Source organism: Rhinopithecus roxellana, chromosome 19, assembly GCF_007565055.1.
Source record: "Rhinopithecus roxellana isolate Shanxi Qingling chromosome 19, ASM756505v1, whole genome shotgun sequence".
Lineage (NCBI taxonomy): Eukaryota > Metazoa > Chordata > Mammalia > Primates > Cercopithecidae > Rhinopithecus > Rhinopithecus roxellana.
In genome coordinates, this window is record NC_044567.1 from 5953895 (window position 1) to 5981766 (window position 27872).

At 47.2% G+C, this 27872-nt stretch overlaps 1 protein-coding gene, 1 non-coding gene and 1 pseudogene across 2 annotated transcripts in view; all 3 read left to right on the forward strand.

The window, feature by feature from the left end:
* IGF2BP1 (insulin like growth factor 2 mRNA binding protein 1) overlaps positions 1-27872 on the forward strand; it is a 55756-nt gene that overhangs the window by 22700 nt on the left and 5184 nt on the right. Inside the window, 11 exon segments of the mRNA XM_010359799.2 lie at positions 7009-7057; positions 7892-7943; positions 13232-13295; positions 19914-20097; positions 20099-20196; positions 21743-21877; positions 23771-23893; positions 24643-24778; positions 25827-25949; positions 26365-26484; positions 27398-27472. Of these exon segments, the coding sequence (XP_010358101.2) occupies positions 7009-7057; positions 7892-7943; positions 13232-13295; positions 19914-20097; positions 20099-20196; positions 21743-21877; positions 23771-23893; positions 24643-24778; positions 25827-25949; positions 26365-26484; positions 27398-27472 (1159 nt within the window).
* On the forward strand, positions 18093-18199 carry LOC115895109. The gene has a single exon (XR_004055300.1). It is a non-coding gene; the product is annotated as a U6 spliceosomal RNA (small nuclear RNA).
* LOC115894961 lies at positions 18894-19188 on the forward strand (annotated as a pseudogene).

Consider the following 27872-nt stretch of genomic DNA (forward strand, 5'->3'; position numbering starts at 1 on the left):
ATTACTTCATACTAGTTTCTATTAATTTTGAACTGCTTATGACTTCAGAACTGGGTGAGCTGGAATTACCAGTCTTTTTTGTTTTTACCTTTTTATTATGGAAAGAAATACAAACATAAAAGTAGAAAGGATAATGTAATAACCCCTCCATGTACCCATCACTTAGCTTTAACAATTACCATGCATATGCAGTCTGTTTTCATTTTCCCCTGTGCTCTGATTATTTTGAAGCCAATCTTAGGCATGTCATTTTATTTGTAACTTTCAGTATGTATTTCTAAAATGTAAGAATTACAATATGACTTTAAAAGATTGAGAACAGGAGTGAGCCATCATGCCTGGCTCCTAACTTACACTTTATTTATTTAGTTTGAGACAGGATCTCACTCTGTCACCCAGGCTGGAGTGCAATGGTGCCATCTGGGCTAACTGTAACCTCTGCCTCCCGGGCCCAGGTGATCCTCCCATCTCAGTCTCCGGAGTAGCTGGGACCACAGGTGCATGCCTGGCTAATTTTTGTGTGTGTATGTGTGTGTGTGTATATATATATGTTTGGGGGGGTGGGGTGGGGTGGGGGACAGAGTCATGCTATGTCACCTAGGCTGGAGTACAATGGTGCGATCTCACTGCAACCTCCCCGCCTCTCAGGTTCAAGCGATTATTCTGCTTCAAAGTAGCTGGGATTACAGGCGTGCGCCACTATGCCCAGCTAATTTATATATTTTTAGTAGAGACTAGGTTTCACCATGTTGGCCAGGCTGGTCTCGAACTCCTGACCCCATGACTCACCCACCTCGGTCTCCCAGGGTGCTGGGATTACAGGCGTGAGCTACGGTACCTGGCCCTAACTTCTACTTTAACCGAAGGGAATTAACATGCCAGGCTCTGAGATTCATTATCTCATATAATCCTCCGTACCCGCTAAGGTGGTATCAATGGATGTTTTACAGACCAGGATACTGAGATGGGGAGGTTGAGTATCTTGTCTGAGTCACACAGCCACACAGAACCACAGCCAGAATTTGACCCAAAGCCTGTTTGAATCCAGACTCTTTGCACTGTCCCTGTGCTGCCTTTTTGAAGACATAAAGGGGACAGAAAGCCTTTGCCAAAGTAAACTCACTTTAGGCTGGAGGACAAAATAAAAAACACTTAAGAGTTCACACGACCCAGTGAACAGTGGGTCTGTGCCATGGAATTGCACTCCGATAAATCAAAACATCCCACCTATAATTCTTTAAACTATTAACTTCTTTTTCCAGGTTCCTATTTCCATAGTTAGTTGAAAAGTGATCATTTGGCATATTGAACATTGACTATGTATTTGATGACATCAAATTATTGTCATCCTGGTGTGGTGGCTCACATCTTTAATTTCAGCACTTTGGGAGCTGAGGTGGAAGGATCGCTTGAGGACAGACAGGAGTGTAAGACCAGCCTGGAAAACATAGTGAGGCCAGAGGCCCCATCTCTACAAATTAAAAAAAAAAAAAAAAAATTGGAGCCAGGCGTGATGGTGCATGTGCCGGTGGTCCCAGCTGCTCAGGAGGCTGAGGTGAGAGGATCGCTTGAGCCTCGGAAGTCAAGGCTGCAGTGAGCCAAGATCCCACCACTGCACTCCAGCCTGGATGACAGAGCAATACTCTGTTTCAAAGAAAAAAAAAAAGTAGGCTCTTCCCTAATTGAGAACTGTTTTCTTTTCTCTTTGGTGTAAGTCAGTGACACTTCTCTGAACTCTTGAGGTATGAAAGGATGAGAACTCTCAGCCCAGGGAGAGTTCCCAATCTCATCTCCCTCCCAGGGGCCCTCTCCTTGTGCTCCCTGAATCTTTTACTTCCTACATAGCTTCTTTTTTTTTTTTTTTTTTTTTTGAGACGGAGTCTGGCTCTGTCGCCCAGGCTGGAGTGCAGTGGCCGGATCTCAGCTCACTGCAAGCTCCACCTCCCGGGTTTACGCCATTCTCCTGCCTCAGCCTTCCAGGTAGCTGGGACTACAGGCGCCCGCCACCTCGCCCGGCTAGTTTTTTGTATTTTTTAGTAGAGACGGGGTTTCACCATGTTAGCCAGGATGGTCTACGATCTCCTGACCTCGTGATCCGCCCGTCTCGGCCTCCCAAAGTGCTGGGATTACAGGCTTGAGCCACCGCGCCCGGCATAGCTTCTTAAGCTGTTGCAAGGATGCTCTTTCCCTCTGTTTTCTCCTGAATCCCCCCTGGGCGACAAAGACGGAGGTCTTTGTCGCTCTTATGCCCCCTCCTTGGCCCAGCAGCCTTTGAGAGGTGAGTCCTCAATAGCTACTATGTATCTGGCAAGCTGCTGCCCCTGCCCCCACATGCCCCACCCCTGGCCCAGGACCTGATAACTGCTCTGTAGATCAAGGCAGGCAGAGGGCACCAGAAGCCACAGCATGTTGGCACCCAGGAAAATAGGCTGGTGCAACTGTTGCCTTTATTGCCAGGGACTGGTTGCTTCATTCTTTGAATCCACAGGTTTATCAGCTACAGGAGGGTGGAAGAGGGTGGGGGGAATTAATGAACTCAGAGTTCACCTTCCTTTTCTGAACAATGGATGTTCATTGGTTTCGGCAATCCAGGCATATAGAAGGTGCCCAGGAGATACTGCCCACAGGGCAAGGCACTTCGCAGCTCTGGTAGAAGTTGGTCTACTGAAGTACTGGAGTGGGTCCCTGGTCCCTGGACCCTTTAACTGGGGAGATGGGGGAGTGGGGTGGGGCTCTAGGCAGTGGTATTTTTCACTATTTTCCCCACCAGTGCATAAGTAAAATCTTTTTTTTTTTTTTTTTTTTTTTGAGACGGAGTCTCGCTCTGTCGCCCAGCCTGGAGTGCAGTGGCCGGATCTCAGCTCACTGCAAGCTCCGCCTCCCGGGTTTACGCCATTCTCCTGCCTCAGCCTCCTGAGTAGCTGGGACTACAGGCGCCCGCCACCTCGCCCCGCTAGCTTTTTGTATTTTTTAGTAGAGACGGGGTTTCACCGTGTTAGCCAGGATGGTCTCGAACTCCTGACCTCGTGATTCGCCCGTCTCGGCCTCCCAAAGTGCTGGGATTACAGGCTTGAGCCACCGCGCCCGGCCGTAAAATCTTAATAACTGTTACTGTCGTCAACCCTACCCGCCTGCCTCTTTCCATGCTAGTCTGGATACTCCAGTTCCCTGGGACTGGGGACTTGGACATGGACTGAGTGCTTACTATATGGCGAGCAGCTTGCTTTATACAATTTCTCTTTGAAGTCTTCGTAAAAGCCTTATTCAAGTTTCATAGGAGGTAACTAAGGTTCAGAGTGAAGAAGTAACCAGTTAGGGTGCTCTTAGCTTCCATCTGGATCCCCCAAGTTCACAATACACTGCCGGAGTTCAGCCCACACCAGGCCTTCTCTAAGTGTTTGTGGAATGAATGAGACTGGGACCAAGGGAAGGAAAATACAGGTTACTGTTCTCAGCAATGCCCCATGTGCTTTGGGCCTGAAAGAAATCAGGTAGCACCATACTTAATAGAAACTGGGCCAAGGGCTTAAAAGACAAAGGTTATTCATGGCCTCTGTGCCTCCCTGCCCCCTCGTTGTGTTTTAATCAGGGCTGGGGGCTTTGCAGAAAGGAGGCCTGGAGGGGCCTGGAGTGGGTTCCCAGGGTGGGTTTTGTGCCCTGGAGGGCTGGGTGAGTCTCTGCTGGTTGGGGGCGGGGGAGGGCTGCCAGGATGTCTTTTCTTTCATTGGTTGGGTGGCCCTGCCCTCCTCCCCCTCCCTCTCCTGGAACATTCCAGACATTCCAGACGATCTGCCTGCCATTGCTTTCAGGATATGGATTAACATCCCAGCAGAGATTTGATTTCACCACTGCCACCCTTCTCCTCCCCCCATCCCCTCCACGAAAGAAAGCCTCTAAAACTGGGAGTTTGAAGTGTGAGGGAATTTTGACCTTTGACCTTAGATTGTACTAAGGGACCATCTTGAAAGAGCACACTTCAAACTGGGCTCCCAAACTGGGGTTCCCTTAGGCCCTTACTGGTTTGAACTCCCAGGTAAGCCACCCCCACCTCTCTGCCCTTCATCCAGAAGTGTTCCCTTGAGGGAGGGCCTGGGCCTGCGCAAAACCTGTTATAGGTGTTAAACTAGGTCTGTGTTCTCAGTCTTCCAATGGCGTGGCCATTTCTTTTCCTCATTTTTTCCAGCAGCTTTGCTTGCATTGTGAGGGTGTCTACATTTTCAGTCTGTCTAGTTGGTCATCAGATGAGTTGTGGGAAATTCCTCACAAGAGTAGAGGCAGGGGTTCCCTCTTGGCCAATGAATTGAATCACAAAAAGGTAGTCTGATGGCATTTGGGGACCTGGAACTGGATTTGTATCTTATTATTTTGTCCTGCTATAATCTGACCTACTTAGGTCAAGTTCATGAACAAACCAAAGAAGAAAGCCGCAGAGATTCTTTTCAATACTTATTTCCTTCTTTCCCCATTATTTCATCCCTTGGAGAGTTTTCCTTAACATATTTAGAATTGCAGGCTAGAAAATATCATAAAGACCTTGCTTGTACCCACTGTAAAGCTGGAGATATTGAGGTCACATGGGTGAAGTGAGTGAACTGGCTCAGGATAGCCAAGGTCAATGCTTTTACAGCTAGAGCTTAGCATCCCTTTTCTCTGGTGGTCCCTTATGTTTTCAGCACCCTTTCCCCCAGGCTTGGCAACCGCTGGCATGTCAGATAGGAATACTGAGGCCCGAAGCTTAAGAGAGGCTTAATTAGAGGAACAGCCAGTCAGGGGCAGGTTAAGGGCTAGAACTAGACTTTCTTACTTTCTAGTTCAGTTATCCTTCAAGCCACTGGAGTTTTTTTGGATATTGTCCTTGGAGTTTATGATCAAGGATAAACAAAGATACAAATGCAATTGACCAACGCATTAAGTCAATTTAAAAGTCTTAAACCCAGGGATTAGCGCATTGATTTGGGTGGTGAGCAAGTGATCTGGGAGTCAGCCCAGAACTTGAAAGCCTTCCTTAGGGAAAATTACCTTTTTTTTTTTTTTTTTTTTTTTTTTTAACGAGTCTCACTCTGTTGCCCAGGCTGCAGTGCACTGGTTTGATCTCGGCTCACTGCGACCTCTGCCTCCCTGGTTCAAGTGATCCTCCTGCCTCAGCCTCCTGAGTAGCTGGAATTACAGGCACGTGCCACCATACCCTGCTAATTTTTTTTTTTTGTAGAGAGGGAATTTCACCATGTTGGCCAGGCTGGTCTCCAACTCCTGACCTCAAGTGATTGGCCTGCCTCGGCCTCCCAAAGCGTTGGGATTACAGGCATGAGCCATCACGCCTGCCTAAAAATTACATTTTAAAGATGGGAAGAAGAAATTACCTGGGCATAGTGGCATGCACATGTGGTCCCAGCTATACAGGAGGGTGGGAGGTGGGAGGATCGCTTGATCTCAGGAGGTCTAGGCTGCAGTGAACTGTGTTTATGCCACTGCACTCCAGTTTGGGTGACAGAACACTTTACAAGATTGTTAGTAAATAATAATCATAATAAAGCTGGGAAGAAAAAAGTACTGTATAGTTACTGGGAGAGAGGAAAGTAGTGGCATTATGCTGACTTGTACCTGTGTTAATCACTCCCACCTTAGTATTCACAGATACATCTATTGTTACACTTTAAGTACTTACATTTTCTAGCATCACCTACCACCCTGTGAAAGAAATGGCCTGGAAGAGGTTAAACAATCTTGTAAAGGTCAGTACTAGTAAGTGGAGCATAGGTTTAAATCCGTATCTGTGCCAAGGACTTAACCACTGCACTATATCCTGCTGTGATTTGTTTGCGTATATTGTCTCACCTAATAAATTGTGAACACCTTCAACCAGGCATTTTGTCTCTTTTGTTTATTTCTGTTTCCAGCATCTGGAACAAAGTAGTGTGTGAAGTAGGTATTAATTAAATGGTTGTTAGATTAATTAATAGTAATGCCTTGGGCCAGGTGTTGTGGCTTAAGCCTGTAATCTCAGCATTTTGGGAGGCCGAGATGGGCGGATCACCTGAGGTCTGCAGTTCAAGACCAGCCTGGCCAATATAGTGAAACCCCGTCTCTACTAAAAATACAGAAATTAGCCCGATGTGGTGGCACACACCTATTAATCCCAGCTACTAGGGAGGCTGAGGCAGGAGAATCGCTTGAACCCAGGGGGCAGAGGTTGTAGTGAGCTGAGATCGTGCCATTGCACTCCAGCCTGGGTGGCAGAGTGAGACTCTGTCTCAAAAACAAATAAAAAATAAAAAATAATGTCTTATTTAGCTTTGTATTCCTAGTGCCTGGAACATAGTTATGGTAACCTGCTTACTGAATAAAGGAATGAGTGAGAAAGTAGTGGGACAAACAAAACAGATGTGTGTGTGTGTGTGTGTTTTGTTTGAAATGTTAACTGGGCCGGGCGCGGTGGCTCAAGCCTGTAATCCCAGCACTTTGGGAGGCCGAGACGGGAGGATCACGAGGTCGGGAGATCGAGACCATCCTGGTTAACCCGGTGAAACCCCATCTCTACTAAAAAATAAAAAAAATTAGCTGGGCGAGGTGGCGGGCGCCTGTAGTCCCAGCTACTCAGGAGGCTGAGGCAGGAGAATGGCGGGAACCCGGGAGGCGGAGCTTGCAGTGAGCTGAGATCCGGCCACTGCACTCCACCCTGGGCGACAGAGCGAGCTCCGTCTCAAAAAAAAAAAAAAAAAAAAAAAAAAAAAAAAAAAAAAAAAAAAAAAAAAGAAATGTTAACTGAGTGCTTAGAACACCTGATTCTGCATTCCTAGGTGTGGTAGCATTCATAATTTTGGTCTCTAAAGCGAGGTATCCCTACTGCAAGTTTCCATTCCTAAAAGTTTATTCTTAGATTTTAAGACTATGGTGTTGGTGAACTGAAGGTAGGGAAATAGAAACTGGGGCAAGGATTAGAAACTGCGAGTTTACAGACCCCTCATGTATTCAGAGCTTTCTTTAATTCTGCTCCCTCTTTACTTTCAGGAGCCGGAAAATTCAAATCCGAAATATTCCACCTCAGCTCCGATGGGAAGTAAGTGTTTGGGGGAAACTCTAAATGGAGTGGGATACTGGAGCCTGGAAAGTACATCTGGACCAGCTGGAGTTGCCAGAAATGATTGGGGAGGCCTGGGTCCCGTCTGTCCGTCCATCCGTCCTTCCGTCTGTCCTTCTTTCCGTCCGTCCTTCCGTCCGTCCTTCCTCCTGTCCTTCCTCCCATCCGTCCTTTCTCGTCCTTTCTCTCTCTCTTCTTTTTTTTTTTTTTTTTGAGATGGAGTTTTGCTCTCTGCCCAGGCTGGAGTGCAGTGGCACGGTCTTGACTCACTGCAACCTCTTCCTCCAGGTTCAAGCGATTCTCCTGCCTCAGCCTCCCAAGTAGCTAGGATTACGGGCGTGTATCCCCATGCCCGGCTAATTTTGTATTTTTATTAGAGACAGAGTTTTACTGTGTTGATCAGGCTGGTCTCAAATGCCTTACCTCAAGTGAGCCACCGCGCCCAGCGTTATCTTTTCTTAACCCACAGCCCCATCTTTTAGGTTGTCCCTATGGTGAGAGGCATTAGGGAGATCGTGGATGAGTGTTTCCTAAGCCCGAAACTTGGTAATGTGGCAGAAGATAATTTAGGGACCCAGGCAGCCCAGGTCTGCTTCCCAAAAAGCCCTTAAGGCAGAACTTAAGTACAGTCCTGCAAAGACACCCCATCCGCATTAGCACCCCAGAAAAGTCACACTGGACAGGTAATAATGCTCAAACACTCCTATGACTCTGTCTGTGCCCCATTGCTTTAGGATGCAGGGTGTCCAGTGGCAGCTTTGCAAGGGTCCTGGGACTCAGAGTTAAGTGTACTTCCCTTCTCCATGCTCCTAGGTACTGGACAGCCTGCTGGCTCAGTATGGGACAGTAGAGAACTGTGAGCAAGGTAAGAGTGGGCCGGGCATGGGGTGGTGCTTGTGGTGGGCGTTGGAGGAGTTTGGTGCATTTGCTCTGCTTCACTTTGTTTCTTTCTTTTTCTTTTTCTTTTTTCTTTTCTTTTCTCTTTTTTTTGAGATGGAGTGTTGCTCTGTCACCAGGCTGGAGTGAAGATGGCATGATCTTGGCTCACTGCAACCTCCACCTCCTGGGTTCAAGCAATTCTCCTGCCTCAGCCTCCTGAGTAGCTGGAATTACAGACACGTGCCACCATACCCAGCTGATTTTTGTATTTTTAGTAGAGACGTGTTTTACCATGTTGGCCAGGATGGTCTCATCTCCTGACCTTATGACCTGTCCGCCTTAGCCTCTTAAAGTGCTGGGATTACAGGCGTGAGCCACCACACCCGGCCTCTGCTTCACTTTCCATGATCAAATCAACATTGAAAACCAAAAGAAGAAAGGCAGATAGAATGTGTTACACAGGGAAGTACATTGGATTGGGGGCCTGGACTCCTGGCCTCAGCTTCGGGTCTTAGTTATCTGTGGAACTGGGTTTCTCTTCTGTTTAGCAGGAGGCTTGAACAAAGCCACTCCTTCCCAGCATGGAGTCTCCAGGTTCTTAGGGATCAACCAAGGTAGAAATGGCTATCCCAGGATTTTAGAAATAGTCTAAGAACAGAAATCTTGCATTCAACCTGAGTTATCCTGCAGCCATTTTACTTTAAAAGCTTCATGTTTCTTGTTTTTGGCTGGAATAATCAACCGGTTGTCTCTTTTTAGAAGCTCTGATTGGTAGCAACGTATATCTTTGGTCAATTAAAATAAAAAGCAGAGGATTTAATACTTAGTTAATGTAGTTCGATAGGTAAGCAAAATTGTTTGAAGAGTAGGCCCACAGAAGGAAAAATGATAAAAGAATTCTAGGTCATAAAAAGTTTGCCAGCTGGGTGCAGTGACTCACACCTGTAATGCCAGCACTATGGGAGGCCAAGGTGGGAGGATCTCTTGAGCCACAAGAATTTTGAGACCAGCCTGGGAAAGAATAATGAGACTCCATGTCTACAAGAAATTAGCTGGGAGTGGTGGTGGATACCTGTAGTCCCAGTCACTAGGGAGGCTGAGGCAAGAGGATTGCTGGAGCCCAGGAGGCCAAGGCTGCAGTAAGCTGTGATTGTGCCACTGCACTCCAGCCTGGTTGACAGCAAGACTCTGTATTGTCTCAAAAACAAAATAAAACAAGTTTTGTCCATTTAGTAATGGAAAGTGACTTTGGTTGGATATAAGGTGGTCTTTAGGCAGACAAGATACTGGGTTAGGTTTGGAGATCTTAAAGAAACAAGTGGATAATCACTTGGTTTGAGATTTAAATATTCCTCTCCAAATTATTTGTGGAAAGGGGTAAGCTATAAATGATTATAAATGATGAAAACCTTCACCCACCCAAGAGTAAACTGATGAATCTGTCAAACACGTTCTAACCTGCTCTAATCTTGTAGCTTGCCTTTTATCTTAAATGCCAGGATGCAGCAGGACTAACTGATAACTACTGCTCAGTACTGTTCACAGTTTAGACTAATGAATACGTTACTCCTGGACAAACAGTAAGATTGAGCAGTGGCTTGGGAGCAAGTGCATGCTGAATTTCACTGAGTGGTGTATAAGGAGTCAACACTAGTTTAAATTTATCCAAGGCTCACTAGGGAGCTGTAACACACACTATCTGGAAAGATATCTGCTACCTGGAGAGAACCGTATGGGAAATGTTTGACTTTGTTGGACAATAGAGAAAGTCCTTAAGTCTGCTCAAAAGTCACTTTGTGAGTGAGGTCCATTCTTTCTACCTGTCTCATCCTCTTTCATGTGATTTGTTATTATTATTAGTTTTTGAGATACAGTCTCTCTGTCACCTAGGCTGGAGTGCAGTGGTGTGATCTTGGCTCACTTCAACCTCTGCCTCCTGGGTTCAAGCGATTCTTCTGCTTCAGCTCCCAAGTAGCTGGGACTACAGGCACCCACCACCACACCCAGCTAATTTTTGTACTTTAGTAGAGATGGGGTTTCACCATATTGACCAGGCTGGTCTCGAACTCCTGAGCTTGTGATCCGCCCGCCTTAGCTTCCCAAAATGCTGGGATTACAGGAGTGAGCCACCACACCTGGCCTCATCTGATTTATATTTCTCCGTAGCAGTCATCACTGTCAAATATTCTGTAGAACTTGCTTATTTATTATACTTATTGTTGACTCTCCATAAACTCCACAAAGGCAGAGGTTTTTTTGGTTTACTGTATTTCCAGTCACTGGAAGATTGTTCTTGCAGAAGCTTCCTTACCACTGAGGAGGGAGAGACCTGCTGATGCAGGCCAGAGCAGTTAAGAGTGGTCTGGGGCCTAGTGTGGTGGCTCATGCCTGTAATCCCAGGACTTTGGGAGGCTGAGATGGGAGGAATAGCTTTAGCACAGGAGTTTAAAGGCTTCTGTGAACTCTGATTACGCCACTGTACTCCAGCCTGGATGACAGATTCTTTGCACTGAAGTTTGTGACCAAGTGCCTTCTCTGTCCTTAGTGTTGTGGGGGCAGAGGCTTAATTTAAGCCATGGTCCCCCACCCCATGGTTGAGCAAGCCCAGGGGACCCAAATTCACAAGACATTGGTATAGGAGAAAGGAGGTTAACTTTATTTATTTATTTATTTATTTATTTATTTGAAACAGAGTCTAGTTCTGCCTCCTAGGCTAGAATGCAGTGTTATCACAGCTCACTGCAGCCTCAAACCTCTGGGATCAAGTGATTCTCCTGCTGCCCCAGCCTCCCAAGTAGCTGGGACTGTCGGTGTTTACTACTGCACCCGGCTGATTTTTTTTTTTTTTTTTTTAATTTTTTGTAGAGACGGGGTCTCCCTGTGTTGCCAGGCTGGTCTCATATTCTTGGCACGACCTTCTGAAGTGATTCTCCCACCTCAGACGGTTAATTTTAATAATTGTAAGTGAGAAATATGTTTCTAGACTGCTTGGGATTCTAATGTCAGCTTGCCAAACCATTCTCCTAGAGCCAAGAATTTTGATGGGATCAATGGCTAGCATCCTGAGGCTACAATGGCCACATCCAAAGACAGGAAATCCTTTCCCTTGGAAAACATGCAAATTCTTTTTTTTCTTTCTAGACTTCTACAGCCATTCCTGTCAGTCCATTTAGCAAGGTTTTTTTTTTTTTTTTTTTTTTTTTTGAGCTAGAGGCTCGCTTTGTCACCCAGTCTGAAGTTCAGTGGCACAATGTCTGCTCACTGCAACCTCTGCCTCCTGAGTTGAAGCAATTCTCCTGTCTTAGCCTCCCAAGTATCTGGGATTACAGGCATGCACCACCACACTGGGCTAATTTTTGTACTTTCAGTGGAGACTAGGTTTTGCCATGTTGGCCAGGCTCGTCTTGAACTCCTGACCTCAAGTGATACACCTGCCTCGGCCTCCTGAAATGCTGGGATTACAGGCGTGAGCCGCTGTGCCCGGCCTCTATTTAGCTGGATTTTAATACACGTTGGTCTTGTGTCCTTAGAATACATAGACTGCTAAAATGGATTTAGGTGTTTACAAGTTTTGTCAGCCATATCTTTGCAGGCCATTTCTTGGGATATTTACTTCTATAAATTGCTAATCACATTCAGCATGTGTTGATTTTTTTTTTTTTTTTGAGACGAGTGTTGCTCTGTTGCCCAGGCTGGAGTGCAGTGGCATCATCTTGGCTTACTGCAAGCTTCACCTCCCAGGTTCAAGCCATTCTTCTGCCTCAGCCTCCTGAGTAGCTGGGACTACAGGCGCCCGCCACCACGCCCGGCTAATTTTTTGTATTTTTAGTAGAGACGGGGTTTCACCGTGTTAGCCAGGATGGTCTTGATCTCCTGACCTCGTGATCCGCCCACCTTGGCCTCCCAAAGTGCTGGGATTACAAGCGTGAGCCACTGCACCAGGCCACATGTGTTGATTTCTAACTAGTTTTTTTTTTTTTTTTTTTGAGACAGAATCTTGCTCTATTGCCCAGGCTGGAGTGCAGTGGCACGATCTTGGCTCACTGCAACCTCCACATCCGGGGTTCAAGCGATTCTCCTGCCTCAGCCTCCCAAGTAGCTGGGACTACAGGCGCACGCCACCACGCCCAGCTAATTTTTTGTAATTTTAGTAGAAATGGGTTTCACCATATTGGTCAGACTGGTCTCAAACTCCTGACCTCAGGTGATCTACCTGCCTCGGCCTCCTAAAGTGCTGGGGATTACAGGTGTGAGCTACTGCTCCCGGCCAACTAGTTTAACTTTCTAAAGGGAATTTATTCCCTTTAGAGTGTGTGGAGGTGGGTAGTAGTGTTTGCCTTGCCATATAGCCTTGTTGTGCAACTGCTGATAGGGCGGCTACACCCATTTGTATATCTACTCTCTTGGGAACTGACTGAGCAAATGACAAAAAGCAAGAAGGTAAATTTGAATTTTCTTTCTTTCTTTGTTTTTTTGAGACTGGGTCTTACTCAGTCACCCAGGCTGGAGTGCAGTGGCACAATCTTGGCTCATTGCAACCTCTGCCTCCTGGGTTCAAGTGATCTTCCCACCTCAGCCTCCTGAGTAGCTGGGACTACAAGGGTGCAGCACCATGCCCGGTTAATTTTTGTGTTTTTTGTTAGCGATAGGGTTTTGCCATGTTGACCGGGCTCGTCTCTCAAGCTCAAGTGATCCACCTGCCTCTGCCTCTCACAGTCCTGGGATTACAGGCACGAGCTACCATGCCCTCCCTGGTAAATTTGAATTTTCAAGTAGCTCCCTTGAAAGAGGAAAATTTTTTTTTTTTTTTGCCTTTTTATTCAGGTTGGAGTATCTGCCAGATGTCTTCTTTTTTTTTTTTTTTTCTTTTTTTCTTTTTGAGGTGGAATCTCCCTCTGTTGCCCAGGTTTGAAGTGCAGTGGCACGATCTCAGCTCACTTCAACCTCTGCTTCCCAGGTTCAAGTGATTCAAGCAGTTCTGCCTCAGCCTCCCCAGTAGCTGGGACTACAGGCGCGTGCCACCACGCCCAGCTAATTTTTGTATTTTTCAGTAGAGACAGAGTTTCACTGTGTTGGCCAGGCTGATCTCCTGGGCTCAAGTGATCCGCCAGCCTCGCCCTCCCAAGGTGCTAGGATTTGCAGGCGTGATCCACCACCGCGCCTGGCCTGCCAGATGTCTTCTTGATCTCAAAATGTGGAAAGCTGGAGTTGGAGATTCATTGGTTGGGCCTCCAGATTTCCCTGCTCTGACGCTCTCCTCTCTTTTCTCTGCAGTGAACACTGAGAGTGAGACGGCAGTGGTGAATGTCACCTATTCCAACCGGGAGCAGACCAGGCAGTGAGTGGGTTGGAAAATGGGGCTGGGGGCGGTGGGGGGGCTCTGAGGAGGGTGGTGTGAGCCTGGTCCCACTTTTTTCCTCAGGGGGTCTAGGCAGGCTGGGGTCCCCATCCAGGGTTTTGTTATTAGCCCAAGCCAAACCGAGAGCCTTGCATGAAAGGTTTCTTCAGGGGGTCTCCTTCATGTCCATTGTTTCAGGGATCTCAAAGGCTCAGAAACATCAAGATCAATAGCAAAAATACATAGAAGGAAGGGACTCAAAGCCCTCCCAGAGAAGTGGGAAATTCCTTGCGGCGAAAATGTCCCCTCCCCGCTGATAGGTTTCTGGTTGCTCTGGGACCTTAGAGTCCTTTGCTATGTTCTTGGCGCCATCTAGTGATAATGAAGGGGAACTTCGGGGTTCCAAAAAGATTCCTCAACCTTGGGATGCAGGGACAGACATTTTATTGCAGTGATGGTCGTGAACCTAGCTGGTGATAGTTTTGGGGTCCTTTTAGTCCCATCGTACCCACAATTTTAGCTCCTAGCCCTTTGGTTGAGCAATTATGCTTCTCACTCGCTGTTACAGACAGACTACACATTTTACACATTACTCATATTAATATCTGAGCCTGTTATAGGCTTTTCCCATATTTTGCTTTGGGCTTTCTTGCTTCTTCAACATGCCGCTTTCTCAAATCTAATAATACTATGTAAAATCGTACCTGTTATTAAAATGCCTACCGTTTTCTTTTAGATACCTCCTGGGCTCAGAATTTTCTAGAGGTTCCTACTGCCCCTTGTGGCCACCAGGGTTTGGCTTTAAAGCTCATGTCAACAGTTGCTCATTCTCTCCTGCCTACTATTGCCTTGTTCTTGTTTTTTGGAGACAAGTCTCACTCTGCCACCCAGGCTAGAATTTAGTGGCATGATATCAGCTCACTGCAGCCTCAACCTCTTGGGCCCAAGCAGTCCTCCCACCTCAGCCTGCCAAGTAGGTGGGACTACAGACACACACCATTATGCCTGGTTCATTTTTGTATTTTTTGTAGAGACGAGGTTTCACCATATTGCCCAAGCTGGTCTCGAACTCCTGGACTCAAGTGATCTGCCTGCCGTGGCCTCCCAGAGTAGTGCTGGGATTATAAGCTTGAGCCACCTCGCCTGCCCTTTGTTACTTCATGAACATTTCTGGGTTTTTTTTGTTTGTTTGTTTTGTTTTGTTTTGTTTTTGAGACTGAGTCTTGTTCTGTCTTGCTCTGTCATCCAGGCTGGAGTGCAGTGGCGCAATCTTGGCTCACTGCAACCTGCACCTCCTGGGTTCAAGCAATTCTTGAGCAAGAAAGCCCAAAGGAAAATGTGACAAAAGCCTATAACAGGCTCGGATATTAATAAAAATGAGTAATGTGCAAAATGTGTAATTTGTCTGTAACAGCCTCCTGAATAGCTGGGACTACAGGTGGTACACCACCATGCCCGGCTGGCTAACTTTTTTTAAATCTTTTAATTTTAATTTTTTTCTTTTTGAGATGGAGTCTCACTCTGTCGCCCAGGCTGGAGTGCAATGGCATGATCTCGGCTCACTGCAACCTCCACCTCCCAGGTTCAAGTGATTCTCCTGCCTCAGTCTTCTGAGTAGCTGGGATTACAGGCGTGTACCACCACACCTGGCTCATTTTTGTGTATTTAGTAGAGTTGGGGTCTCGCCATGTTGGCCAGGAAGGTCTCGAACTCCTGACCTCAAGTGATCCACCCACCTCAGCCTCCCAAAGTGCTGGAATTACAGGCATGAGCCATCACACCCAGCTGCCTTGTTAACATTTCTAACCAGTGTCAGCCTTGGGAATGGATGATGCTTGTGCCCTCCCTTTAGTCTTATTCAGCCCCATTTTACAGACATACCAAATAGACTGAGACTCTAGTCTCCAAGTGGTAAGCAAGCCATTCTGTCTCCCATTCCGACGTCTTTGCCACAGTTTAAAAAAATAATAATTATTTTATTTTTTGAGACACTCTCTCCCTGTTGCCCAGGCTGGAGTGCAGTGTTGCAAACACAGCTCATTGCAGCTTCAACTTCCTGGGCTGAGGGGATACTCCTGCCTCAGCCTCTAAAGCAGCTGGGATAACAGGCATGCACCACGATGCTGGGCCAGTTTAAACATTTTTAATATTTAGAGATGGGAGTATCACTATGTTGCCCAGGCTAGTCTCAAACTCCTGGCGTTAGCGATCTTCCTACCTCAGCCTCCCAAAGTGCTAGAGGTATATAATGGTTTGCCTTTTTTTGTTGTTGTTGTTGGAGATGGAGTCTTGCCTAGGCTGGAATGCAGTGGTGCGATCTCTTCACTGCAGCCTCCACCTCCTGGGTTCAAGTGATTCTCCTGCCTCAGCCTCCCGAGCCTACTGGACTACAGTTATCCGCCACCATGCCCGGCAATTTTTTTTTTTTTTTTTTTTGAGACGGAGTCTCCCTGTGTCACCCAGGCTGGAGTGCACTGGCGCGATCTCGGCTCACTGCAAGCGATCTCGGCTCACTGCAAGCTCCGCCTCCCGGGTTCCTGCCATTCTTCCGCCTCAGCCTCCGAGTAGCTGGGACTACAGGCGCCCGCCACCGCGCCCGGCTAGTTTTTTGTATTTTTAGTAGAGACGGGGTTTCACCGTGTTAGCCAGGAGGGTCTCGATCTCCTGACCTCGTGATCCGCCCGCCTCGGCCTCCCAAAGTGCTGGGATTACAGGCTTGAGCCACTGCGCCCAGCCGCCTGGCAATTTTTTGTATTTTTTGGTAAAGATGAGGTTTCCCCATGTTGGCCGGACTGGTCTTGAACTCCTGACAGCAGGTGATCCGCCCACCTTGGTCTCCCAAAGTGTTGGGATTACAGGCGTGAGTCACTGCACCTTGCCTTTTTTATTTATTATTTTTTTAAAAACCTCAGAATCTTTCAAAGTGCGGTCAGGCTTAGTGGCTTGTGCTTGTAATTCCAGCCCTTTTGGGGGCCGATGCAGGGCGGGTTGCTTGAGCTCAGTAGTTCAAGACCAGCCTGGGCAACATGGCAAAACCCCATCTCTACAAAAATTACAAAACATTAGCTGGGCATGGTGGCACATACCCAGCAGGTTGAGATGGGAGGATTGCTTGAGGCGGAGGTGGAGGTTGCAGTGAGTTGAGATCATGCCCCTGAATTTCCAGCCTGGGTAAAAAAGTAAGACCCTGTCTTAAAAAAAAAAACCAAAACGAAAACCGAAAAACCAAAAACAAAACTTTTGAAGATGGAATCCACAGAAGTGGCTTCAACCAAAGAAGGTCCCAGACTTAATAGGTGTAAAAACGATAAATCCCTTCCCTTAATTTATATAATAAATATATAAAAACATAATGTTTTCACTTGTGATTGTCACGTAAATTTTATAAGATACGCAGTTTTGGCTGACATTGATAAGCTGATCTTGAGGAAATGCAGGAAAACCTTAACAGTCTTGAATAAGAAGAACAAAGAAGAATTAAACTCCCAAATTTTAAAACTTACATCAAACTACGGTAATCAAATTAGTGTGGTACTGGCATTAGGATAAACATACTGATCAATGGAATAGAATTCAGAGCCTAGAAATAAGCGTTTATGTTTATGATCGGCTGGTTTTTGTTTTTATTTTCAGACAAAGTGCTAAAAAGACAATTTAGGAAAGATAAGATGATTTCAGCAAATGATGCTGGGGCAATTCGATGATATCCACATGACAAAAGATGAATTCGGACTTCTACCTTACACTGAGCATACAAATTAATTCAAAATGGATTACAGACCTAAATGTATTAGCTGTAAGGTAGGCAGGGCACAAGTAGCAGTTTCCCTTTACAGTTGATGAGACTTAGGTCTAGACTACGTTGTAAGTTTTCTGCTTCACGTAATGAGCAATAGAACTAAGATTGGAATACTGGTGTCTTAACTCAGTTATCTTTGCCCCGGGAGCCTGGGCGGACGCGGACGCGGATGCGTGGTGCGCTGGCAGGTGGCAGCGATCTGGGGCAGCGGCCTGTGGTGGGTAGACTGGGACTGCGCAGCCTCCCCACACGCACGTGGCGCCTCCCTGTGGGCGTGCACCTGCAACGGTGGGGGTGGCTGGTGCACCTGGGAGCAGGGATTCCCTGCCCTCCGAGGTCTCCCCCAGGCCGCCGCCCGTGCCATTTTCTGGGCTGCTCGCCTTCTAGAAGTTCCTGTAGGAAGCTGGTGATGTGTCCTTGCTGACCCAGTCCTGCCCCTCCACCACTTTGCTGGAGTAGGAGTCAGATTCCAGCCGGGATGTGTAGCAGCAGCTTGGTGGCAGGTGACAGGAAAATGGGCAAAAGCCCCAACTGGCTGTAAGGCAACCCCGAGGGCGGGACCTCCTTGCAGGAGGGCCCAGGACAGGATTGCACTAGGCGGGAGTGGAGGCCGCGGCCCCAGGCTGGTCTCGGCCTGGTAATAATTTCACACTGCCAGCCGGTCACTGTTTAAGGCACTGTGTACCATTTTACTAACTTAATCCTCATGGTGGCCGCATTTCCTAGCTGGGCCAACTGGTGCAGGGTTGACTGGAAGCGACTGGCATAAAGCTTGGCAAGTATATGGCATAGTAAATGGCTGCCAGCGGTGATTTTGAAAGTTGGCTTTGTGAAGTGTTGGCGCTGCGGCATCTGCTGGTGGCGTGTGGTATTACAGCACCGCGCTGGCTTACCCCATTGGGTTGGGGAGGGTTGTGAGACTGTGGCCCCAGAGCCAAGTGGGCAGTTAGGGGTCTCTGGGGACTGTGGAAGGAGGGGTAGCACAAAAGACAGTGGACGTGTTCGCTTTGACAGCACATATACTAAAATTGGTACGGTACAGAGAAGATTAACATGGTCCCTGCGCAAAGATGACACGCAAATTTGTGAAGCGTTCCATCAATAAATAAATAAATATGTATATATATTTAAAAAAGACAGTGGGAGACTGCGAAGGAGCTAAAATTTCGAGACTGCACTTTTTTGTGTGTGTGTGTGTGTACCAGCAGCTCAGAAAAGTTCCTCAATTGCTGCTGCTTCACCCGCTGCGATGGCGCTGGACCTGGCAGATTAATTTAACGACTTTCTGATGGGTTGCCCTGAAATTTCAAAAACAGTGGTTTGGGCCGGGCCCGATGGCTCATGCCTGTAATCCCAGCACTGTGGGAGGCCGAGGCAGGTGAATCACCTGAGGTTGGGAGTTCGAAACCAGCCTGACCAACATGGAGAAACTCCGTCTCTACTAAAAATGCAAAAATTAGCCAGGCTTGGTGGCGCATGCCTGTAATCCCAGCTACTCAGGAGGCTGCGGCAGGAGAATCGCTTGAACCTGGGAGGCGGAGGTTGCAGTGAGCCAAGATCACACCATTGCATTCCGGCCCTGGGCAGCAAGAGCGAAACTCTGTCTCAAAAACCAAAAAAAAACAGTGGCTTAAGCAAAGGCCACAAGAAATAATTGAGATCAAAGAGGAGTGTGTGCCATGGCCATGGAGGGGTTTCAGTTGTGAATCATGAAATGGCATGTAAACCATTTCAAGCATTTCAAGGAGTTTGAATTTTATATCAGAAACAATGGGAAGACGCTGCAAGTTTTAAAGCAGCATCTCAGGCATGTTGAAAAAGATGTTTGGATCCCTAAAATAATGAGAGAAAAGGCCAGAGAGAGGTGTTCTGAACAACTTCAAGATTTTACCAAATGTTGCAAGAACTCTGGAATCCTTATGGTAGAAAAATGCCGTAAAGAAAATCCTTTATTAAAAGAATATCTAACTGCTCACTATAATGATCCAGCCTTTTATGAAGAATGCAAAATGGAATAACTGAAGGAGGGAAAAATTGAGAAAAACTGGAATTTCTACAAAGAGAAGGCTACGGAAACTTCCTATAAGCCTGTAGGCAAATATTCAAACGATATTCAGGAACTCTAGTATTCATGGAAGTCATTTATATTATAAATTTGCTTAAATAATGGACTCAAGAATGTGTGTTTGCTCTATCTTAATTATGGAAATATTAATTTTTATCTGAAAGATTTTATATCAAAAACAAAAATAAACCCCATACTTCATTAGGGCAGGATTAACATTTGAATTCTACATACATACATCTCAATCTCCTTTGACCTTGGTTCATTGTCTCTAAAGTTAGGATAATGTAGCAGTAGTAGTTAGCAGTTGGTTTCCTCACCCTGTGGTAGGGATTCTTCAATCCAGAAAGAGTACGTGTTAGCTTTGCGGAGCGTCTTCAGGTCTGTGGTGTGCTCTCCAGTTGGCATGGGAGGACTTTGAGATCTATGGCTTGCTCTTCCTTTTTAGGCTGACAGAACCCTATACTCTATTGGACTAGAAGCCCATTTCACTGATGATTCCAGTGGAAGGCCTTTGTGAACATTAAATCCCAACTAAGTTAGGGAACACTGTATTTATTTACTTTTTCTTTGGAGTCTGATGCCATTTAGACTGGAAAGTTCTGAAAAATGGAGGTGGGAGTAGTGGGCAGGCGACTATCTCCTTTTCTTTAGTGTGTTCCAAGCTGTAACTTACTAGAGTGCTTTGGCCAAGAGAGCATTTGGTATGGTTGGCATGGATTGGAATGACTGTAGACTCTCACTCTGTCCCCAGAGCCATCATGAAGCTGAATGGCCACCAGTTGGAGAACCATGCTCTGAAGGTCTCCTACATCCCTGATGAGCAGATAGCACAGGGACCTGAGAATGGGCGCCGAGGGGGCTTTGGCTCTCGGGGTCAGCCCCGCCAGGGCTCACCTGTGGCAGCGGGGGCCCCAGCCAAGCAGCAGCAAGTGGATATTCCCTCTTCGGCTCCTGGTGCCCACCCAGTATGTGGGTGCCATCATTGGCAAGGAGGGGGCCACCATCCGCAACATCACAAAACAGACCCAGTCCAAGTGAGTCCTGGCTCTTGGGAAATGGAGGCTGGTTGCTAGGGAACAGTGGTTGGTACCTAAAGAGGCCCACTAGAAGCCTGGAAGCATGCCGGGGACATCAACATTTACCTTTTAGGAAATGTTGCCTGCAGTGTTCAGGGGTCACTGCTTCTAATACCAGCCTCCTGGGAAAGGGAGGGCAGATAGGGAGGGAGAATGGGTCTTGGGGTGCTGGGCCACACACTTGTATTAGCAAGAGAGGTTCTATAATTTCTTGTGCAGTTTCATAAAAAAGTCTCCAAGCAAACCTCATTTGGATGAGTCAGCCACTCCTCAGTCCTCTGTGATTTCATGACCACTTAATGTAACAAGGCGGGCCAACCTGTCCAAAATTAGGACCCTCATAATTGTGCCCCATCTCCCATTCTGCCACTGCCACCTTCTTTCTCTAATCTTTTTTTTTTTCTTTTTTCTTTTCTTTTTTTTTTAGAGACAGAGTCTCGTTCTGTCGCCCAGGCTGGAGTGCAGTGGTATGATCTTGGCTCATGGCAACCTCTGCCTCCCGGGTTCGTGCCATTCTCCTGCCTCAGCCTTCCGAGTAGCTGGGATTACAGGCGCGTGCCACCATGCCTGGCTAATTTTTGTATTTTTAATAGAGACAGGGTTTCACCATGTTGGTCAGGCTGGTCTGGAGCTCCTGACCTCGTGATCCGGCCGCCTCAGCCTCTCATAGTGCTGGGATTAAAGGCATGAGCCACCACACCAGGCCTTTTCTCTAATTGTTCTATCTTATCAGTGTACTGAGTGGCAAAGAACATGTCACATTATGTCCTTATCATAGTAACTCTTGTTATTTACTTTGAGTTTGGGGCACAAATATAAAGAGTGTCCTCTCTTTATATTTGTTTCAAGGGGGACATACGAAATTCAAGTGGAAATGCAGCTTTGGAACTGTGGGCTGGTAGTTCCCACCCCTGCATTTGTGTCATAAGCTGTGTTCTTGTCCCCAGCCACTGCTTATTTATTTATTTATTTTTATTTTTTTTATTTTTTTTGAGGCAGAGTCTCACTGTGTCACCCAGGCTGGAGTTCAATGGTGTGATCTCAGCTCACTGCAGCCTCCTCCCAGGTTCAAGCAATTCTTGTGCCTCATCCTGCTTAGTAGCTGGGATTACAGGTGTGCACCACCACACCCAGCTAATTTTTTTGTATTTTTAGTAGAGGCGGGGTTTCACCATGCTGGCCAGGCTGCTCTCGAACTCCTGGCCTCAAGTAACCCACTCGCCTTGGCCTCCAAAAGTGCTGGAATTATAGGCATGAGCTACCGTGCCTGGCCATCAACCACCTGTGGATTGAGGCATTGCTGGTCTGAGACAGAATCCATAGTAGCAGATGGGTCATATTTCTCCAGTCCTTTCATTGCCCTTCCCAAATTTGTACTTGATTGGCCTTGTTCCAAGAAGAGCAGGTTCTATGCCTTTGACTGAGGAGTGGTGGTGGGGGTGGGGAGCCTGAAGTACTGGTATCACTGGAGACGACTAACCAGCCTTGTCCTTGTGGCCCCCAGGATAGACGTGCATAGGAAGGAGAATGCAGGTGCAGCTGAAAAAGCCATCAGTGTGCACTCCACCCCTGAGGGCTGCTCCTCCGCTTGTAAGATGATCTTGGAGATTATGCATAAAGAGGCCAAGGACACCAAAACGTAAGTCTCCAGCTTTTCTTGGCTCTTCAGGGACGGCTAGTCCAGTTAGCCTCCCCAACTCAACTTCCAAGCTATAATACAGACATACAAGAAATACAGTCAGCAATTGCACAAAAAGATGTAAACTGAGAAATCTTCTTACAGGGACTCTGTCACCTAGGCTGGAGTACAGTGGCATGATCTCAGCTCACTGCAACCTCTGCCTCCGGGTCTCAAGGGATTCTCCTGCCTCAGCCTTCCGAGTAGCTAGGACAACAGGCATGCACCACCACGCCTGCCTAGTTTTTTGTGATTTTTGTAGAGATAGGGTTTCGCCATGTTACCCAGGCTGGTCTTTTTTTTTTTTTTTTTTTTTTTTTTTTTTTTTTTTTTTTTTTGAGACGGAGTCTCGCTCTGTCGCCCGGGCTGGAGTGCAGTGGCCGGATCTCAGCTCACTGCAAGCTCCGCCTCCCGGGTTCACGCCATTCTCCTGCCTCAGCCTCCCGAGTAGCTGGGACTACAGGCGCCCGCCAGGTCGCCCGGCTAGTTTTTTGTATTTTTAGTAGAGACGGGGTTTCACCATGTTAGCCAGGATGGTCTTGATCTCCTGACCTCGTGATCCGCCCGTCTCAGCCTCCCAAAGTGCTGGGATTACAGGCTTGAGCCACCGTGCCCGGCCCCAGGCTGGTCTTGAACTCCTGGACTCAAGTGACCCACCCAGCTCAGCCTCCTAAAGTGCTGGGATTATAGGCGTGTGCCACCATACCCCACCCCTTCTTACTCTGTTGTATGACCTCCTAGAAATTCTGTGCGCTCACAGGTGTGTGTATATTGTGTATGTGTGCCTACATGTATGGATATGTGTGCCTGTGTGTATTCATGTGTGCGTGTGTGCACTTGTGTTTTAGCTCAAAGAGAATCACACTGAACAGGCTGTTCTATATTTTTTTCATGTTCTGTATCAGCACGTATATTAGTACAAATGGACCGACCTCATTCTTTTTATAACTGCATAGAATTCCACAGTATAGCTATCCATAATTCATGTGATCAATCTCCTATTTCTTGATTGGTGTTGAAATTGTTTTAAACTTTTCCTTATCATAAAACAGTGATGCAAGGAATCTCCTTAGACATGTTCCTTTACACACTAGTGCTATTTAGAATAGCTTTATTGCCTGGGCATAGTGGCTTATGCTTCTGATCCCAGCACTTTTGGAGGCTAGGAGTTCTAGACCAGCCTGGGCAACATAGTGAAACCTCACTTCTACAGAAAATAGAAAAATTAGCTGGGCGTGGTGGCCTGTGTACGTAGTCCCAGCTACTCGGAAGGCTGAGAAGGGAGGCTCGCATGAGCTGTGGTGAGCCTTGCATTCCAACCTGGGTGATAGAATGAGACCCTGTTTCAAAAAATAAAATAAAGCAAATTGACTTTATAGATGTTCAATTGATGTATAATAAATCATAGGTTTTTTTTTTTTTGAGACGGAGTCTCGCTCTGTCTCCCAGGCTGGACTGCAGTGGCCGGATCTCAGCTTCTGCAAGCTCCGCCTCCTGGGTTTACGCCATTCTCCTGCCTCAGCCTCCCGAGTAGTTGGGACTACAGGCGCCCGCCACCTCGCCCGGCTAGTTTTTTCTATTTTTTAGTACAGATGGGGTTTCACCGTGTTAGCCAGGATGGTCTCAATCTCCTGAACTTGTGATCTGCCCATCTCGGCCTCCCAAAGTGCTGGGATTACAGGCTTGAGCCACTGCGCCTGGCCAATCATACATATTTTTAAAGTATGCAGTTTGATAAGTTTTGAGATGTTTTACTTGGAAATGCCAAGTCTAGGATGTCATGGTGATTGAGTCTTCATGATGCCCACAATTGAAGGAGCTGTTGTCTTCCACTTCTTCCTTTGTCTTCCCAAGGGCTGACGAGGTTCCCCTGAAGATCCTGGCCCATAATAACTTTGTAGGGCGTCTCATTGGCAAGGAAGGACGGAACCTGAAGAAGGTAGAGCAAGATACCGAGACAAAAATCACCATCTCCTCGTAAGGCTCTCTTCTATTTCCCTATTTATGAGTGGGGGATGCATGGAGGCCAGGGTCAGTATTTCATCATGCAACCTTGACATGTGCTCTTTTAAAATGGATGCTCTTTCTGCCTCTTGAAGGAAAAATAGTAGAAGTGATAAAGAGCATTCAAAAAATCTCTGTAAGGACTGGATCTGCCCATTCCCACTGCCATATGGGGTGGGGTGTTGTAGGGTGCTGCCTCTACAGTCCACGTCCAACCACATGACAGCCCTCTTTCCCTGTGGCTTGCTGACAGCCTGCAGCTAGGAGCCAGGGACTCAGGGCTGTAGTCCTGTCTGTCACTGTGAGAAGTGACCTTGGCCCTTTTCTGTCTGTGGTGGGCTGCTCCTGCAAGCAGTGTGCCTCTTCATTTCATCAGAGACTAGCCTGAGGGCAAAGTAATTGTTCTTGTCCAAAAAGGTACAGGACATGGATTATGTAGAATCAAGGGAGAAACTTAGACACACTAACCATAATCTGTCTGACATTGGATCCATTGCTAACAGAGGGGTTTGAGTTGGGTGTTGTCATCTCTCTCCGTGTTACTCCCTGCCCTGATTACAAACTGGGGACACCAAAGACTGGAGATGCAGAGTTATTTGCTAGAAGTTGAATAGGCTGCGGAAGTGGCGAGCGTATGACTCAGCTGGCCTCTCGTCTTTGCTCCTGCTGGGGCCTGGTCCTGGCCTGCCAGTGAAAGGACATGACTCTGCTCTTCCTGCCAGGTTGCAAGACCTTACTCTTTACAACCCCGAGAGGACCATCACTGTGAAGGGGGCCATTGAGAATTGTTGCAGGGCTGAGCAGGAAATAATGAAGAAAGTTCGGGAGGCCTACGAGAACGATGTGGCCGCCATGAGCGTGAGTGCTGGGTAGTACCCTCTGCTTATCCTTTCCTGAGTCTTAGCAACAGCAACTTGTGGGGTTGGGGGTGATGGACATGTGCCCTGTGCCGTGCGGCTTTGGAGCTTTAGTTGATGCTTTTGGATCTCGACTGTCAGAAATAGTATTTAAATAGTATTTAATTAGCAAGGATTCTTCACCTGGTTCCTAGAGTAGGGGTCCAATCTTGGGCTTTGAGTCCTGTGATTCTAAGTATGTGTACAATTTGTGTTTGTGTACACTTTAGTGAAATGCGGGGATCCATCATTGTCATCTGATTTTTTTTTTTTTTTTTTTTTTTTAATTTTTTTGAGATAGGGTCTTGGTCTGTTGCCCAGGTTGGAGCGCAATGGCACAATCATAGCTTACTGCAGCCTTGACCCCCTGGGCTGAAGGGATACTCCTGCTTCAGCCTCCCAAGTACCTAGGAGACTACAGGTGTGCACCACCATGCCCAGCTAATTTAAAAAAATTTTATTTTTTGGAACAGGGTCTTGCTGCGTCACCCAGGTTGGTCTTGAACTCCTGGGCTCAAGCGATTCTCCTGCCTTGGCCTCCTAAAGTACTAGGATTATAAGCATGAGCCACTGCACGCAACTCATCTGATTTTTAAAGGAGACTTGGGGTTGGTGTACAGGACCAAAAATGTTTAGAACCACAGTCCTAGAAGTCAGATGGAGCTATCTCCATGCCTTTTTCTCATGTAGGGGATTATAGTACAGTGTCATGAGTCATATCGTCTGTCTCCAGCAGTCTGAACAGCCAGAGAGGAAGAACTCCTGAGGGTGTATAACTGTTTGGCATTTCTGGTTGCAGTTGCTAGCCGTTAGTCCAGTGAGAACATCATATCACTTAAAATTCCACACCCGAAGTGTGTAGGTGAGAGTATATGAAAAGCACAGAATAGGCTTTTGTGCAAAAGCATGTAATTCATGTTTTTGGCCCACTTCCCCCTGGGGCTACTCGCCTTTTGTACAACCAGGGCCTGTCGGTGTGCTGACTCCTCCTCCTCACCTTTCTTCCCCAGCTGCAGTCTCACCTGATCCCCGGCCTGAACCTGGCTGCTGTAGGTCTTTTCCCAGCCTCGTCCAGCGCAGTCCCGCCACCTCCCAGCAGCGTTACTGGGGCTGCTCCCTATAGCTCCTTTATGGTAGGTGGAAGGTCTCATTACACGGGACCCCGGGCCCATATGTGGCCTGCCTTGAGGGGGATCCAGCACCCTATGGGAGTTGGATGCTTGGCAAGTTTACAGGGAGAGGGAAGGAAGGTCTCATGGGCATCCCTCCTCTCCAGTTCTCCTAGCCACTGGCTCTGAGGCTCCCAAATGTCTGCCTAGAAAGCTCCCGGGACATAGGCAGCACTGTAACCTCACTCTTTCCTGGCCTCTTCCCTTTAGCCCTGCTGGGCATCGGAAGAGCTAAAGAGCTCACAGCATCCCTTGGCAGCCCAGGGTGGTAGTTTGGTGCCTGTACTCCTTCCTTCTTGAGGATGCAAGGCAGGGGAGTGGAGGGTTTCTGGGCCATGCTACTTGGGCCCCCTGGTAGTAACGCCCCCTGTCCTGGCAGCAGGCTCCCGAGCAGGAGATGGTGCAGGTGTTTATTCCCGCCCAGGCAGTGGGCGCCATCATCGGCAAGAAGGGGCAGCACATCAAACAGCTCTCCCGGTTTGCCAGCGCCTCCATCAAGGTGATCTGCTCTGTGGGTCTTCCTGTTTCTGGAAAGGGAAGGGGCTCTGCTTTTATCACTCTGCACTTTCTCCCACATTCCCCCTACTCATTTGAGAATTCTGTGTGTCATGTGAGGGACCTTTCCCCCATGGAATCAAAGTTCTCTTTGTTTTTGACCTTGCTTGGTTCCCATGGGATGGCTTCAGTGCTTCTGGGTTTTCAGGCTGGGCAGGGGCAGGGTTATAACATAGAAAGAGAACTTAGGTTCTAACACCAATTGACTTGGGTTCAAATCCCAGATCCACCTCATCACCCCCTTCTTCCAATACACTATATGATCTGAGCCTCACTTTCCTCATCAGTACAATATTATGAAGCTGTGTAGCCAAAGAAAGCCCTTCACTCATATACTAACACCAAGTTAAGTGTTAGTTGTCTGTCACCTTCCCTGGCCAAGGTCCAGGGGAGACAGAAGGGAGAATCTGTCATAGTGAAACAAGGGTGCTGTTAAATTTTCACGAACTTAAATCCAGTTGCTTTAGTTGTCTTAAAAGGTTTGAGCAAAAACCTTGATTGTTCTCCACTGGAGGTACAATCACTGCCCTCTATCCGTTGGTCATTTCATTTGTGTCCTTGCCTATTGGCAGGACTCCACTGAAACCTCTCTGGGAGATTGGGAGATTGGTAAGTGGCGAGAGCAGGAGGCCCTACTTAGAAAGTGTCACTGAAGTCAGTCCTTCTAACTGACCACCTCTGCCCTCCTAATAATTCTGGTGCGCAGGCGCAATGATGTGGGCTTCAGAGTCTTTGTTCTTCCTTCCCTAAGTCTTCAGAATGGGTATTTGGGAGTAAGGGTGGTAGAAGGGCAACTGTGGACGTGGTGAGGGGCTCCCCATAGAGGGTCCTTCATTGACAAGCTTTTTGCTTTTTAGATTGCACCACCTGAAACACCTGACTCCAAAGTCCGTATGGTTATCATCACTGGACCGCCAGAGGCCCAATTCAAGGTTTTAGTCTTTATTGTTTTGCAAGCTGAACATGGAGGAATTGAGGTTGAGTATTTCCCCTGAGGTAGGAAAAAGGCTGGGGCAGTTTCCCATTAGCTGTCAAGTCCTCATCACATCTTTAAGCCTTCCATGCAGGATAAAGGGCTGCAGAGCTGTTTTCAAATTGACATCAAACTGGATTTCTGTTGACTTCGTCTTCCCTTTTTAAGGTCCATAGAAGAAGATGGGAAGGAAAGAAGTCCGAGGGCATCTATTTGCACTCTGCCTTCATTTCTAAGGAAGGCCTTTAATGCCAAATTCTCTTATGTCCCCACTAAATCCTAAGGTTCTTGAACTTCTGATCAGACAGCCAAAAAATGAACCATCAATTAGCTTAACCTAACATATGTGATGATAGAGG